The sequence below is a fragment of the Onychostruthus taczanowskii genome, unplaced genomic scaffold (genome assembly GCF_017590055.1).
Source record: "Onychostruthus taczanowskii isolate IOZ18803 unplaced genomic scaffold, ASM1759005v1 scaffold8, whole genome shotgun sequence".
Lineage (NCBI taxonomy): Eukaryota > Metazoa > Chordata > Aves > Passeriformes > Passeridae > Onychostruthus > Onychostruthus taczanowskii.
The window spans coordinates 14,620,864-14,636,897 of NW_024505892.1; the positions used below are offsets into that span (position 1 = coordinate 14,620,864).

Consider the following 16,034-nt stretch of genomic DNA (forward strand, 5'->3'; position numbering starts at 1 on the left):
CTAGCTTATTGCTAACAACTTTGTCCACATTTCTGTATAAATATGTGTGTCTTTACAGCTGGGCATGCAGTGAAGTCCAGTTTTGCTTCCATCCTAGTCTCTAAAGGCACTGTTTGTGACACCTCCGAATGAGCAAATGTATAAATCTGGCGGTCAGGACCCACCAATTTGCTCAGGAGAGAATGCACAAACTGGAGGTGTTATTTTAAACCTTCCTTGTTTATTTTTGACTTGCAGATAATCTTTTCAGTACCTAATGTAGAAGACTGATGTGAAGAAAAGCATTCGTAATTCCAGATGTGTTCTCAAGATGACAAAATTAGAAGAGACCAAATTGGAAAGCAGTATGTCATTTTTAGTAACAGGTTCCCTTTTCTGGATTTGTAGGGTGTGAGGATTGCGGTAAAAGCCTTATAGGAGAATGCAAACTCCACGGACCACTCATCAGGGCTAAAGATAGGGTTATTCCCAGCCGAGCCCGCCTCACCCTACCTCACTACCTCACTTTGCGAGTGTTGGAGCTGAGAGCTGGAAACCAGCAGAGTAAGTATTTTAGCTCTTTTTCCCACGTTTGAGAAAAAGGAGACAAAGACACTGGCCTGTTTTCATGAGTAACTCAAAGCATAATCATTGGGCATTAACGTTATGAAGACTGTTTTCAGCTGAGCACAGCTAAAGCTCACAGTCAGCTACTGTTTTTTGTGACGGATTTCTGGTAACAGACGCATCAACTGATGGCAGGACATTAGCCAGAGCTGGTGTGACATTTAGCTGTGAGCAACCAGTTAGCTCTGTTCAGTCAATTCAAGTTTAATGAATGTTGAATTTGTATCTAATAATAACAGCCATGAACTATCACTTTTTTTCTCTTTTCCCCAAGCATGCAAAACAGGAAAAAGTATTCAATGAAAGGTCAGAAACAAAATGGTAAATGACATCCCTTATCCACCCCCTGCAAACTCAAGAGATCACAGTGGGGTAATTTACCTTTTGCAGCATTTTCAGTTCATATTATAGAAAGACTGTTATTTCCTTGTGAAAGCAAAGCAATTTGAATGCCCAAACATTAACAGAGGAATGATGTTTAGTGTGCAAATTTTCCACAGCTACCTGTGGAAAATTAGTCCTGCCTAGATTGCTTTTCAGACAGAGAATGACAAGATGCCTACACTGTCATTCCATTGATCTGTCCGTGGAATAACTGGAATGATTAAGAAGGCTAATACTGTGTTTTTATAGATTCTCTCCACTCTCATTGGGAGAGAACGACCTCCCAGATTATGCCAAAAGGCAGAGGACTATGGTAACATCAGTTTGTAGATTGAGGAGTATCAACACTTTTGTGTTGCATACTCAGTTTAACATCCTGTCATGGATTTTTGGTAACTTTTTATTCAATGTAGTTCCATAAAAAAAAAAAATCAGTACCTATTTACATCCTTTTTAGATTCTTCACCTTAGAATTATTTAGTGGGTTTATTTGTCTAGAGAAGGAATCCTTGTGTTCTGCACTATTTTGTTTATCTCCATTTTCACAGCTGTAAGCATACAAGACATAGTTTGTGACGTCTGTACCTAATATTAGACTGCTCTTTGTTTTCTTCACAGTTCTTGGTGTATTTGCAAAGAAAGTAATACAGAAGAGAACACAATTTGGCCCTTATGTTGGTCAATTGTCTACAAAACTGACCTGCTATGATGAGAGCAGACTAGTCCTGCAGGTAAAAACGCACTGCCTTTCTATGTGCATATGTGTCTTTAGCAGCTCATACTTATTTAGGTATTTTAATCAGTCAATTTGCCATCTGATCTAGTTCATTATTTGTACTTCTGATGTGTGAGTGTAAATCACATTATTAGGCAATACAGCATAACCTGAAGTACCCAAATATTCCTGTATACTCTGTTTTCTAGAAATTAGTTTTCCTGCTTTCTAGTTTTACCATTTCTACAGTGTTAGACCTATCAGTCTGATAGCTCTTGGTAAGCTTTTCAGGGAGCATGGATACTGAACTTTCTTCCCAGGTAACACAAAAGGATTTGTGCTTTGCACCATACCACTGGGAGGTTTGAGTTTGTGCACTGAGTTAGCGAGAGTGACAGAAATACACACTAAGGCACTGGCTTAGTAGGGAGAAACAGATAGGGAAACACTTTTTAATTATTTTTAAATGTTATTATTATTAATTAATAATAATTGTTAATTTATATATAGAGTTTGATGCACAGTGCACTACCTCAGTTTATTTAATCAGATTGTTATTTAGGGCTGGTACCTTCTGTTGCTGCACACATAGGTACCGACTGTTGCACCTGGACCATGACACTATTATTTGTACTTTATCCAGCAAAAACCTTGGCTTCTCAGGACTAGCCCAGCTTAGACAAATCTACATGGACATCCTTTCCCACAGGGATTCCTTGGGAGCTGCAGTTGATTGCAATCCTCTGAGCCCCAGTCTTTGCATTTTGCTGTCAGGGTCGTGGCTGAGCACAGCTCTGTGTCATACAGTGAGTCCATGGTCAAGCCACAGCCTCTGTCAGGACTTCCCAACAGGTCATGGTTCTTCCAGAGTTTGCATTTCCTGTCAGGCCCTCTCATCCCCGAATAGAGAGACACCAGCAGCAGCTGTCCTGTGACACACTCTGTGCTTCATTTGAGCTTTCTCCCGTAGCCTGGGACTGGAAAACACTGTGTTGTGAGGAAATACTTCAGAACTTTAGTTTGAGAGCTTCAAAGTAGTAATAGCTTCAGTAGTTGTTGTAAACTCGATTTGCACATGGAAATCATGGGAATCATCTGCCTGGAAAATAACACTGTCTGTCTATGGGATTTTCATAGCATGTGAACGCCAGAAAAGGTTTGTTCTTCTCTATTACTAAATATCATCAGTCTTTTGATTAGACACTATTAAAAATGCAGAAAATGTACTTCTCTAACAATGGATGGATGAGCTAAGCACCCAGTTCCTTCCTCTTCACCAAGCCATTGTAAACCACACCCTATCCTCTATCAGTCAGCACCATTTGCTTAAAAGTATACAGTGATAAGCGCAGCTCTGGCTGATGAATGGACTGTTTCTTCAGAAGAGGAGATTAGAGTCCCAGATTTCCTACATGACAGCAGTAGCTGCCTTGACTTCTCCCTAGCATGAGTATGTGACCAAACTTGTCCAAGAGGCAGGTGCTTTCATCGGAAACATGATGAAGTTAGATAAAATAATTCCCAGAAGCAATGAAAATGCAACTTTTTTTTTTTTTTTTGCAGTTACTTGCTCAGTTATGTGGTTAGTAGAACAAATACAAGCTGTGCTGACATCAGTTGTGCAGCTTTGTCTGTCCGTGTTTGAGACACTGTTGCAGAAAAGCAACTGACTTGTTTGAGGTCGGTAGTTTTTGCCTCATAGGGGCATTCTCTTGGAGGGGAATCAAGGAAGAATGAAGTAAAGGAAAAAGAAAAGACCTTTCTGGCCCAATTGTTCATTTGTATTTACTTTTGCATTGTTAAGAGGAAAAAGAGAAGACTGTTAAAATGCCATTATGTTGTATGTTACCTCTCTGAACTTATTAACACAAGCCGTACAATTGTTCCATGCAAAATGTGGTAGCACTGAAGCTTGAGATTATCGACTGCTCAGGAAGTAGATTAAGGCATAAAGCTTATCTTTCTACCTGCCTGCACTTAGTTCTTATAATATTATCTTTATATAGCATAAAAATGATGAACTATAAATGGAAAATACATACAAAGACCTACAGTTATTTTAGTAGCAGGTTGCTCAGCAGGTATTCGTTCTTCACTTTCTTTTGTGCTCAGTGTTCATTAAGAGTGATCTATTTCAAAACAGCCATGATTTCAAGGGACATATGACCAAGACAAGGTAGATAATTGATAGCTGTGATTGCAAATTAAAGAAAAAAAATGTGCCTCTGTACGGGAATTGATTTTATCATATTCATCCTCCTGTTCTCCCCCCTTTGTTTCAGGTATTGAAAGATGGAGGGAAGTACTTTCTGGATACTCCCAATGAGGACTGTGGAAACTGGATGATGTTTGTCCGGCTAGCCCGGAACCAAGAAGAACAGACCCTTGTGGCTTATCAGCACTGTGGAGAAGTCTACTTCACAACAGTTAAGGTAGTTAAACCTACATTGCTCCACCAGTCATCCAAAAGGAAATTTATAGACAAAGGTTCTGAAAGACTAACTCTTTTACAATGACAGATTGATTATATTCTGCTAACTGGATCATTACTTACATACCACCTTTAATGTAATTTAATCTGCAGTAAAGCAAGCAGTGTATGGGGTTTGTCAGGAAAAGGTGTTGTGTACTTGCTGTTGTGAGTAGTGAAGAAACTGAGCCGAGGGAAAATAAAAATCATTCATGATGACAGTGTTTAAACTGAATGCTCTTTAATGCCAGGTAGGTGGATATGGTGGAATTATTTGGCATTATTACATTCAACAGTACTTCATTCTGGAAATAACAAATTCCTTTATTTTATTACATTTCGGGACACATATTGTTTTCTGAGCACCTTACCATGTGCTCAGGAATGAGGTGTTGAGTGAATTTTCATGTACAATTTTCCATGCTCACTAAATCTGAAGACTTAACTGCAAAACTTAGAATTCTGCAATGATGCCATGAAATTAGCAGTTTATGTTAGAGATTCTGAACTGGCATCCTTGTCTGAAGAGAGAGAACAAGGTATTCTGTGTTTATGAATGCAGCTAGAACATGCAGTCTTGTTTTTTATTGTTTTGGCCATTTTCTTAGGCAGAGTTGGTTTTAATCAGAAATAACTCTTGCACCCTTGGGAAACAGAAATCTACCTGTTGAACATCATGCTTGTATATCATTGGAAGCAACATTAAAATAAAAAAATATATTATTAGTGAAAAGTAGTTACTATGAATTAAAACCCAACATTTCAGTTTCATATCCAAGATTGACACATATTTCTATGGCATAGTAGTATTTACATTTTTTCCTCCATTTTTCTCAGTGCACAGTGAGAAAAATATTTACTGTATAGTGATGATGAGAGAATAACATTTCATACCCTTAAAGTCTTTTATAACAGTATGGAGTATAGTTGATTTGGGGATTAATATCAGCATAATTATTAAGAAAAAAAAAGGAAAATGTGAAATAGTATATGCTGCTTTGAGACATATTTAGGCTGTGTTTGAGATTCTCATGCAGTCCATATAATCTGAGATTTCAACTTGATTTGAAATGCATTACATACTTGTGAAATTGACAGGATTATTAGTACTTTATTTGGGAAGCATGAACTTTTCCAAGAAGTAATTGTTACAAACTGGTAACTTAAAATTTCCAGTATAATTTAAATTCTGTTGAACCAGCTCTCTGCTGACTTCAGCAGAACTCTGCACATTGTCATTAATGGAGAGCTGTATCCTATACACTGACACAAAGAGTGTCCTAGGATGATGCATGTGTCTTGGAACCTCTGCTGTGCTGTGGGTCATAGGGCATTGCTTGGGTTTTATTTCTCCCAAGTCCCAGTATCATTCAGGGTGCTGTGGAACCCTGCAGATTTGTCCTGGTCAATGAATGCGATGGCCTTGCGCTACACTTAGGCACACCCTGCTGGTCATGCTGTGGGCTGGCTTAGGGCTGATTCTGAAGATACTTTCTCAAGACATTTTTAGTAAAGTGGATTAAGATGGAGTAGGATCGGCTCCTTTCCCACTATTTTTACAAAAAAATGGGATTTCATGACATGAAACTACAGCTACTAAAGCAGATGTGTAAGTGGCATCCTGACACCACCATTAGCTTACTTTCTGACCTAATGGCTGCAATCCTTAGAAAAAAGTGCTTTAAAAGGTACATAACTGTGAGGAAATAAAAATCATCCATGGTTGCTGTTGGGCTGATCCCAGTTCTGATCCCTATTCTCTTATTGTCACTGGTGGCACAGGATAAAATCCACTTGTAGTGGATTTGGTTACTGATATTTAATGTCAGTTTTACTGAGATTAGAGCTTTTGAATTACTTGACTGTTTCACACGCTGATGCACTTGCTCTCCCCACAAAGTCACATTGATCAGCTCTCAGCTTCCCATAAAGGACATGGGTGCTGGTCTAGGAATACTGGGCAGAAAGCAGTGACAGTGTCATGCTGTGCAGTTTCTTTGTGGTATCAGTCTTGGCTGTCACAGGCCAAGGTCTGAAGACATCCTTAAACATTTTGTCTCACAATGCATAATGAACCTCCTACTTAATGGGTCTGCCTCATGTCCTTAACTGAGTGGAGAATTCAGGACAGACCATTTCTGTTTAGGCCAGCTGTTATCAAAATGTACGCCCAACCCACATTGGTTGTAGTTAGCAGGCAGGCTTGTGTCTGCTAACAGACAGTAAAAAATTCAGTTTTCAGCATTAAACCCACAATTAACCCCTCACCTGTCTGTATTCACGATCTACATTGTCTTTTCCCTACCATGCTTATCCCACACCAATATTACAAAATAAAGGGATTTTATAATGTCACATTTTCTGGAATAAGACTTAGCTCCTCTCCTTCCAGGCCAGTTTGTTTGGTGGGGTTTTTTTTTTTGTTTTTTTTGTTTTTTTTTTTTTTTTTTTTTTGTGGCATGAGTTTACCTTAGTTAAAATAAAACTACAAGTACAGTGCAGTTTGTCTCTACCCCTGTTGGTGTTTATTATAGATGAAGAAAATTGTGTACAGGGTCAGGGAGTCATATAAATCATGACCCCAAAGTTTAGCATTTAAAGAACTAATAGATCTTTAGCCAGTGAGGGTAATCATGCCTCTCCTTTTCTCTCTGCTATATTATTGACTGAAAGTATTTGTCAGAAGAGGTCATAGTCCAGTCCAAGGAGAGATTTGGGAAAGCATGACTGGATGGGAGACTGCAGATTATGGCCTCCCTTAATCCTGTGGGGGAAGGCTTCAGTGGAAGGAGGGCAGAGTTACAGTAAAGCATGCTCATAGCAAGCCTGACACATTAGAGCCAGCCCGGGGAAGGTGCCAATTTGCCTTGCAGTCCACATATTGATCAGCTCTGCACCCATGCTCAGTGTGAGATATCCAGGTGGCATCCAAGATCTTGTGCATTCACAAGGCATTTTTCCTTTGCCTGTACTCTGTAGTTAAGTGTTGTGTCCAGTGGGCTTCCAGATATCAAGGAATGGGCATGAGATATTGCTTGGAAAGACTGATGGATGTCTGAATATCACAGACAAATATATATCTCACTGAGCAAAGGTTATGAGCACTGAGGCTCATAACCTCCTGCTACAGGGCCCCCCCATCCAAAATCTCTGCATATACAATTCCACTTTTAGAAAAAAGAAAGTATCAATCAAGAAAATGGACAATAATGCTCAAAAAGTGCTTGAATCTTGAAACTAAGTTACCAATAATTTAAACAGAGTCAAAAAATGCAGTTTGGGTAAGGACAAAACACTGCACATCCCTGCCCCTACTATTTTTCTTATTGTTTGGTTTAGGAAAATTGACACAAGTAAACATGTTCTGTTTTTTTCCATTCACAGCCAATTGAACCCCACACAGAATTGAAAGTATGGTATGCTGCCGATTATGCCAAATTTATGGAAGCTTCTGCTGTCTTCATTAAAGAAGAATCAGATGTTTCTCCTTTGCCTCCAGTAGCAGTAAGTACCCCTACTCTGCATTGAAGCCATCACTAGAAATAGTAAATTATGGTTTATTTACATGTTTGCTCTGTTTATATAACTCTAGTAATGCAAGTGTAGGCCACAGAGTACTTTTAGCAATTTTAGCCAAGCAGCTACCCAGAGAAAGGCTGATCTTCCTGTCCTGTGTTTGTTATCCAATGGAGCCATCAGATGTAGTCCAAAGTACTTGGCACCATTTGATGTATTGGAAAGACTTAAGATGGGCACTAATTTTTGGATAACCAAGCTGTCAAGCCTCAGACTTTTTTCACCATTTCCCCTTCTTTTGCTCTGACTGATTGGCCAGAGTACCCACTAATTATTTCAGTCTTTCCTGTTCAGTAACCTTTCTCTACTAATTCAAATACCTTCCCCTCTGTATCATAGCAGAAATCCTTAAACTGATAGAAGAAGTTTGTTAAGTGTTGAAAACATGGCTGTGAAAATCAATACTTAATCTAGAAAGAATGTGAAACAAATGAACCAGGAATACAAATGAACCAGGAATTCATGTTCCAAGAAGGCTTGTGAGGCCTTCAGAATATTCCCCAGAAGGAGGGTGAGGGGGAACCACAGCACCAGACACAAGTCTGAGCAAAGAGGAGGGCTCAGTTTGGAAATATAGATGGATTGCATACAGCCTCACCATGCTCTCCAGAGCAAATTAGCCCAAGAGCAAGGGAAAAGAAGGACGGTTTATGAGAAACTTAGATAAAAGGTAGATGAAGTTGAGGAGGTGCACGGTCATGCATTAATTGGAAGTGTATTTCATCAGTGATGGGAGTTTTTTGGTAATTGTTTTTCATTAGCGTGTTTAGAATATCAGTATTTAAAGTGAATTCAACTGAATCCAGTAGAGCTCTTATTTCCATGGAAGTAATAGTTCCAAATAATAGACTGTCTGCAAAAACAAGGGAAAAAAAAAGGTTTTAAGTCAGGATAGGCTTGAGATCCCTAAACCTAAGGTGTTTCTTATCCAGTTAATGGAAGTCTAATGCCAAATGTCAGGCAAAGTGAGGAAGTCTCTCCTGGAGCCATTGGCCATTGCTGTGTGGTAAAGCATGAAGTCAGCCCGAGACACAAGGAAATCTGTATGGATAAACTACATTTTTGTACAGAAACCCATCCCATTTTTGTGTGGCTGAAATAGCAGATAAACTACATCGGACCAAGGATAAAGTACAATTTACAACTGTTTATGAGTAATTCCATAAATGCAACAAATGTAGAGACTTTGAAATTCAGTAAGCACAGGTAAACAAAGGTGAAGGACTCAGGACTGTTACAGTAAATGCTTAACAAAAACATATAAATTAGTATTTAGCCAACCTTACCTTACCTTTAAGTTTTTACTCCTAGACACAATCTATTGCCAGTTGAACAAACTAGGTGGTAGCACATGGAAGTAAATATCACCAGAGACAATAATGGATCTTAGAAAAGCACAGGACAAGATGAGTGAGAAGAATATGACCCTTCCTTAAAATGTTTAATAAGAAAGACCTGTCTCTGTTCTCATTGCAGAAAGAGCCCGTAGACCCTTGGATATGCTCCAGCTGTGGAGGCACTTTTGCAACTTTTGCTCTGCTGGAATCTCACCAGTGCATCCATAAAGACCGAGTCCTTCCTACGAGATTCAGACCACCAAATAAATTGGGACCTGTAAAAGCAAAAAACAAACTCAAAGGGAAACTGAGAGGAGCATCATTAGGCAAAAGCATTACTCAATGCTTTGGGACCATTTCCTGTTCCTCTGCTGCAAAGTTCAGCTGTGCCAGCTCAGGAAGCACTTGTGGTGCTCTCGTAAGGTTTATACCTAAATGGAGAAATGGTCGGTCTTCACTGCTGAAGGGAAAAGAAGTGAAGCAGCCAGATAGTTATCCCTGCCGACTCTGCGGGAAGATATTTGATTCCATTGACAAGCTCACCATCCACACTTATGCGCACAAAGGGGAGCGTCCCTACAAGTGTTCACAGCACGGATGCACAAAAGCCTTCATTTCCAAATATAAACTGCTCAGGTACAGCTCCGAAGGCATTCCTTTTCTGCTGGTGTTGTGGGGTGGGGGGGGAAAGACATCTTTTTCCTTTGGGGTGTTCTAGTGACAGTTAATCCCCAAGGTCCAGTTTTTATTATTACTGTTTTTGATAGAATTGCAGAAAACTAGTCTCCCTTAATTATGGTGGCTAGTGAAAAAGATGATGTTGAGCAGTTTTAAGCTACGCTATGCTTTATGATTAACACCTTCCTCCCCCTCACAAAATGTAGGTTTTACTAATAACCTGAGAAATGGTGGGAATGCCTTCTTTCAAGAATTCCAGTGTTTTCAAGTTTTGAGACTGCAAGAGTTAATGTACTAGAATAAAGGTGAACACAAATAACGTTTTTGTGTCTGTGTTTTGTATTTTTTTTTCCTCTTAGGCACTCGGCCACTCATTCCCCACAGAAATCTCACCAGTGTGGCTACTGTGAAAAGACCTTTCACAGGAAAGACCATCTGAAGAATCACCTTCAGACTCATGACCCCAACAAGATGGCCTTCAAGTGTGAAGAGTGTGGCAAGAAGTACAACACCAAGCTAGGCTATAAGAGACACTTGGCTCTTCATGCTGCCACCAGCGGGGACCTCACCTGTAGGGTGTGTGCCCAAGAGTTTGGTGGTACTGAGGTTCTGTTGGAACACCTCAAAAGTCATGCAGGGAAACCGACTGGCAACATGAAGGAAAAGAAACATAAGTGTGACCACTGTGAGCGTCACTTCTATACCCGTAAAGATGTGCGACGTCACATGGTGGTCCACACGGGCTGCAAAGACTTCCTGTGCCAGTTCTGTGCCCAGAGGTTTGGGCGGAAGGACCACTTGACACGCCATACTAGGAAGACTCATCCACAAGAACTGCTGAAGAGCAGGTTGCAGAATGGTGACTCAGTGGGTCTCCTTGACCAGCTCTTTTCATACAGACTGAAGGAAGATACCAGCATGCTGTCCCCTCTTCCTGAAAGGGTCCCTGTGCCGAATGGGATTGTGAATAGTTCAGAAGCAGAGGAATACAACTGTTCACATCTTCATTCCCAGTCCAGCTTACAACCTGCTCTTCCTCTTGAGTCTTCTCACTTGCAAAGGATGGGCTGCGCAGACAGTCTCCCGGCTGTCCCTCCCACACCATGTTCAGCAGCTGTCCCCCTCAACCTGAACCTTCATCAGCCTAACAAATATGACCTTAGTTCTACCTCATTTGCCGCAGGATCCCTCAAGAATCTACCGATAAAAGTGGATGTTAAAGGTTACAATGTGCATCTTCTCGAGGACCTGCCGTTACCAGAACCTCAGTCTCTCCACAAAATCAATATGGAAGAAGCTTCCTCAGGGCCTGTAGGGGATACTAACAAGTACCCAGTGCACAAAGAGACAGAGGCAGCAGCTGAAACTGCAAGCCTGCCTTTCATGGATCTCACTCATGTGATGGGCTTCTGGCAGCTCCCACCATGTGACAACCAGAACACTATTGGGGACATCACAATGGCGTTTGGCTCAGAGGAACCATCACACAGGCTGAATGGCCTTGGCCAACAGCAAGGTCTTCAGCTAGCAGCTGGTGGGATGGCCATAAACCAGCTGCATCAATTTCCTCGCTCCTTTCCATCCACTACAAATTCTGTAACATTGCCTCACTTTCACCATGCCTTCAAGTAACCATCATCCTTTGTGGGTTTTTTCCTTTTTTTTTTTTTTTTTTTTTTAAGACTGTGCTTCTTACTTAAATCTGTTAGGACCGGGGTGTTTTTGTTTTGTTTTGAAGAAAAACTGCCCCAGATGTTTTCAAAGCACATTATGAACATGGTAGTTAAATTCAGGATGTTAATAAACAAGAAGCTCTATTTTTCATACTGTTAGTTTTTTAGCATATGACAGTAGAACTAACATATGTCTCTCAGCTCCCTCTATATTTTTGTTTCTTTTCATACAAACAACTGAATGACTATCTTCAGTGACAGCAAATTATCATAACAGGCACAATAAAACTATGGCTGCTGCAATAGGAGAAATAGGGTTAAGGTGAATGGGAAGAGGGGGGAAATCACAAAGAAATCAATTTAATGAGCCATAAATCACAGCAAAGTTGTACACATGACAAATGTAACAAATGATTTATCAACATCAGATAGATTTCTGTTAAGCACTTAATTAATGAACTTTATTAATCCTTCATTTAAATCAGAATCATTCCAAGAGTAAATCTTACAGCCTTGTTTCACTTTCTTCAATGAAGTTCATCACTATTATGATTATGTTAAACTAGATTTTGTTTTCTCGAGGGCAGTTCAGCTGTGTGCCTTTTCCCTAGGGCTGGAAATAACTACCACTTCTGAACGACTGTGTAAGAACTGCAGTCTTGGATACATGCAGTTCTCAGAATGGGAAGTGAATTGACTCAAGTTAGAACAAAACATTAATTTTCCTTTAGAGCTGGATCTGTCCAGACATCAGACACTTCTCTCTCTCTTTCTCTTTCTAGTAAAGCACTTGAGCATTTGCTTAAATTTAAGCTTATGGTATCCCGTTGGGTCAACAGCTTGGTTAATTCAACACTTAATAAAAAATAATGCATCCTACCTAAGGGGCCTTTATTCACCTTTTGTTAATAAAAATGGCCATTGTTTAGTCTGGGAAATGATTAATAATTGCAACCATCTGAAAATATGGGCTTTCACAGAAATCCAGCCCTGGCCCAGGGGAGCCTGTGCCCAAGCAGGACCCGTGTGGAGCCAGGGGCAGGTCCGTGCACAGAGGGGCTATGGTGGTGAGCTGATGCTCAAAACCAGGTTCTGAACCTGCCTTACAAGTGTCAGCTGAAATTAGCAGGTTTGATAATGGTTGAAGCCATTGCACTCATGGGGGTTCTGCTCAGAAATATTGGGACTGCTGCAGTTGGACTTCAGGCGTTGTTTCTTGTAGACTAGAACCATGGGGACTTATGTTTGTTTCCTGGGGTAAATTGTCCATGAACAGTTCCTGTGGACAGTGTGTTGGTGTGACAGTCCTATCACCTGATGCATGAACAAGCAGAATTGTAAAGATCACATTTTTCAGTAGATGACATTATTAAACAAAGAAAAAAACTCTTCATAATTTAGTTTGTTACCTAACCCATAGTTACGAAAAATAATCATGGTTTTAGTGGATGGCTCAGTTACTAATGGATTCTGTTTCATCTAAAATAAAACATGGAATTTCTGAATCTGAGTAAATTTTCAAACCCTAAGAACTACTCTTCCATTAAATCCAAAGAGAGTTCATAGTACCCCATGGCCATTACTAATATAACATGGAGCAAGCATATTCTCCTCTCCCTCGTTAATCACAGGAATATCTCCAGAGAGCTTCAAATAAAAAATAATTCTTAAATTGTTGCTGTTTTGCTGTTACTGAGCTACGGATCATTGTAGTTGTACAATGTCATTGAATATTCTTACAAGTTGATCGGTACGTGGATTAAGGATTGTCTTATTGCAGCTCATGAAAGAATGTGTTCTGCAGATGCATTGCTGAGGGGTATTTCTTGTTATGAAAATTTTTGGCATAAGACAAGCCAAAAGGAATTTTAAGGTCATTCCTGTAATGACAACAGCAGGAGGGAAACAGGTACTGCACAGTCATGTCCAGTGAGTAGTTATTTAAATTATGAGTTCCAGAATAGGGAAAAGGTTGCAGACAGTGTTACATGCACATTAAACAGCTAGGCTTCTATTTTCATCTGGACTTGGAAAGGTGTGTGTGTGTACATTCACTTAACTGTATTTTTTTTCCTTGTTTGTGCAAATTGTATTCACTGGGCTTCAAGCAAGCTTATGTACTTGTAAAAAACCCCAAAAAACGAAATTGCAACAAAAAATTCTTTGCTACCAAAAAAAAAAATTTGTAGCACTGCCTGATCATACATATTTTGTCATTTTGGTTTGTGCTTTTTAAAGAGGTGTCAGTAATTACCTAAATACTTGTCCTTGAATTTAAATGTGATGTTAAGAAGCAGACATTATGCAGACACTGAGCACGTTCTTCCAGCTGATCTTTCAGCCCTGAAGCACAGTACCTGAGCTCTGGGCTGCTGAGAGAGGGGCTGCTGCCTGATCTCAGCCTCTTCTAAAATATGGAAAGATGATAAGCATTTCTTACCAGTGCATATGTAACTACAGATTAAAGACCGTCTCATTCAGATAAAAAGAAAATAACCACTTCTGATGCATTTTAAAGTACTTTAAAAGCACACAGACATGGTCTGCAAGTAAAGCACAGAAGCAAACCTTAAATGTGCAATGCTGCTTAAACCCATCAGCCCATTCAATTTTCTTTTTCCAGATTCTTGACATCATAAATGTAGCAGAAGCTGATGATGTCCCATGACAAAGAAAGTCAAGCTATTTCAAAAAGTTATGTTGTCAAAAAAACCTGTTTTGTTTTAAAATTCTTACAACTCAAGAGACGTGAGATACCCCCGAGTCATCTAATACCGTAAGAGGACTGGACTTTCTGAATGTATTTGTTAGGAGACCTCTGAGAGCGTTTCTCAGAGGCCATCAGTAGCTGAGGCTCAAGCTGCAGGACATCTCTGTGGTGGCGCTGCCCTTGGGTCATGCAGGCCCGTGACAGCACCAGCATGGGGAGAGGCAGCCCCACATCCACTGTGGGTACGGTGGAGGAGGGCAGCAGCCCAAGCACTGACCAGTGCTTCCTCTCTGGCACAGCCCATTCCTCCTCCAAATGTCAGAAGTGGATGTAAGGGCAAAGAACTACCGTGGAGAAGGTAGGATAGGCCATGGCACAGCAGGTAAGAGATTTGGGAAATCTTAGGATATTTTATCTCGCATTCAAATAGAGATAAAAATACCTTTTATCTGAACTCTGCTTGAAAACCCGACAAGAAGCAGAGCAGTATGTGGTGAATAAACAACAGAATTACTATAATCAAATCATACTGTAAAAGAACAAAATTTAGTAAAGACTTGGTCTCATGAAAAAAAGTATTCGTTTTATGAAAGAAGAAAAGAGACCTGAACCTGTTGAAATAATGTCAAGAAGCTAAAATTATACTACATGGAATAAAGGACTGCATCCTCTATGTAATCACAAGTAGATCTATTGCTAAGTTCCCATCCGCTATCAGAAATCAAGTTAATTTATTTTTCCTTCAGTTTTATTTACCAACTTTTCCTGTTGGAACTTTCCATTTTCTTAGTCAATGGGTTGCTGTTATATTCAGAGAGTTTTTCATAGCCAGTCTGAACTGGGGTTGTACATTCCATATATTAATGATTGGTTCATTTCTAGTGGAACGTTTAAAATGCTTTTCCTCAATACACCATTCCTGCCCTTATATGTAATTTTTTTTTTTTTTTGTAAGATACCGGAAACTAAGCCGTGAAATCCTACTTTTCTGTACACAGACGGAAAATAATGGGGACACACACACAACAACAACAAATACAGTAAAACTTGCTCTAAATTTGAGGATTCATTTGTTTGGTTGTTAAAGAAAGCAACTGTGGTAACATTGCACAGTATAATTGGGGTTTTTCCCCTCTTCTTCCTGAACTGAAAGAAAGGCTAAGCAGCAATGCTTTAATATACTGGGGCTACTGTCATGCCTGCTTTTTCTAGCCCTAGGAGTTACAGTTGCTTCAGTTCATACTTTCTGTATCCATCTAATCATTATTTGCTAGTCTAAGTAGTTTAATTAAACCCTTTAAAATATGGTATTTATTACTGCCATGTCCAACTATTTTTCATCTTCATTTACTTAATGAGCATTTAATAAGTAAGAAAATTCCTTATAGATTTTAATTGAAAGCCTTACTGAAGATTATTGGACTGAAAAGCCCCTACTTGTTGCGTCACTGAAAGTTTATGGAAGGTGATCCAATGCTGACAGTGGATCAAGTGACCAAAAAAAAATAAGAAGGGACATACCTCTACAATATTTCTGTCTTGTTGATTAATTTTTAAAAGCAATTAAAGTGTTTAATGCAAGAATGAGATTTGGTTTTAGTCTAAACTCAATGTGCTTTGAAGAGATGCACAGCACACCTGGCCATTTATCATGTATCAATCACTATCATTTATTGTTTACTGGAAGATTCTATTAAATATTCACATGAAGGTCCACAATGTCCACTTGTCTTGTTCAATATATCAAAGCATTAGGGAAAGAAAACGAAAATCACATGGTACTGCATCTTCCTACATTTTGTTAAAACCATTGAATGAACTGCTGGTAACGTCCACCCCTTTAGGCAATCATTTAATTAAATCTTGGCAGCGGATACAAAGAGTC

The 16,034-nt window shown here is 39.6% G+C and overlaps 1 protein-coding gene across 4 annotated transcripts in view; it reads left to right on the forward strand.

Annotated features, from left to right (window-relative positions):
- Positions 1 to 15,842, forward strand: part of PLAGL1 (PLAG1 like zinc finger 1) — a 43,073-nt gene extending 27,231 nt beyond the window's left edge. For all 4 annotated transcript variants that reach the window (XM_041423929.1, XM_041423927.1, XM_041423928.1 and 1 more), the window contains 6 exons: positions 388 to 543; positions 1,609 to 1,721; positions 3,988 to 4,137; positions 7,560 to 7,679; positions 9,228 to 9,724; positions 10,126 to 15,842. In XM_041423929.1, the coding sequence (XP_041279863.1) occupies positions 388 to 543; positions 1,609 to 1,721; positions 3,988 to 4,137; positions 7,560 to 7,679; positions 9,228 to 9,724; positions 10,126 to 11,398 (2,309 nt within the window). In that variant the 3' untranslated portion in view covers positions 11,399 to 15,842. The remainder of the gene's footprint in view (positions 1 to 387; positions 544 to 1,608; positions 1,722 to 3,987; positions 4,138 to 7,559; positions 7,680 to 9,227; positions 9,725 to 10,125) is intronic.
- Positions 15,843 to 16,034: the final 192 nt, after the last annotated feature.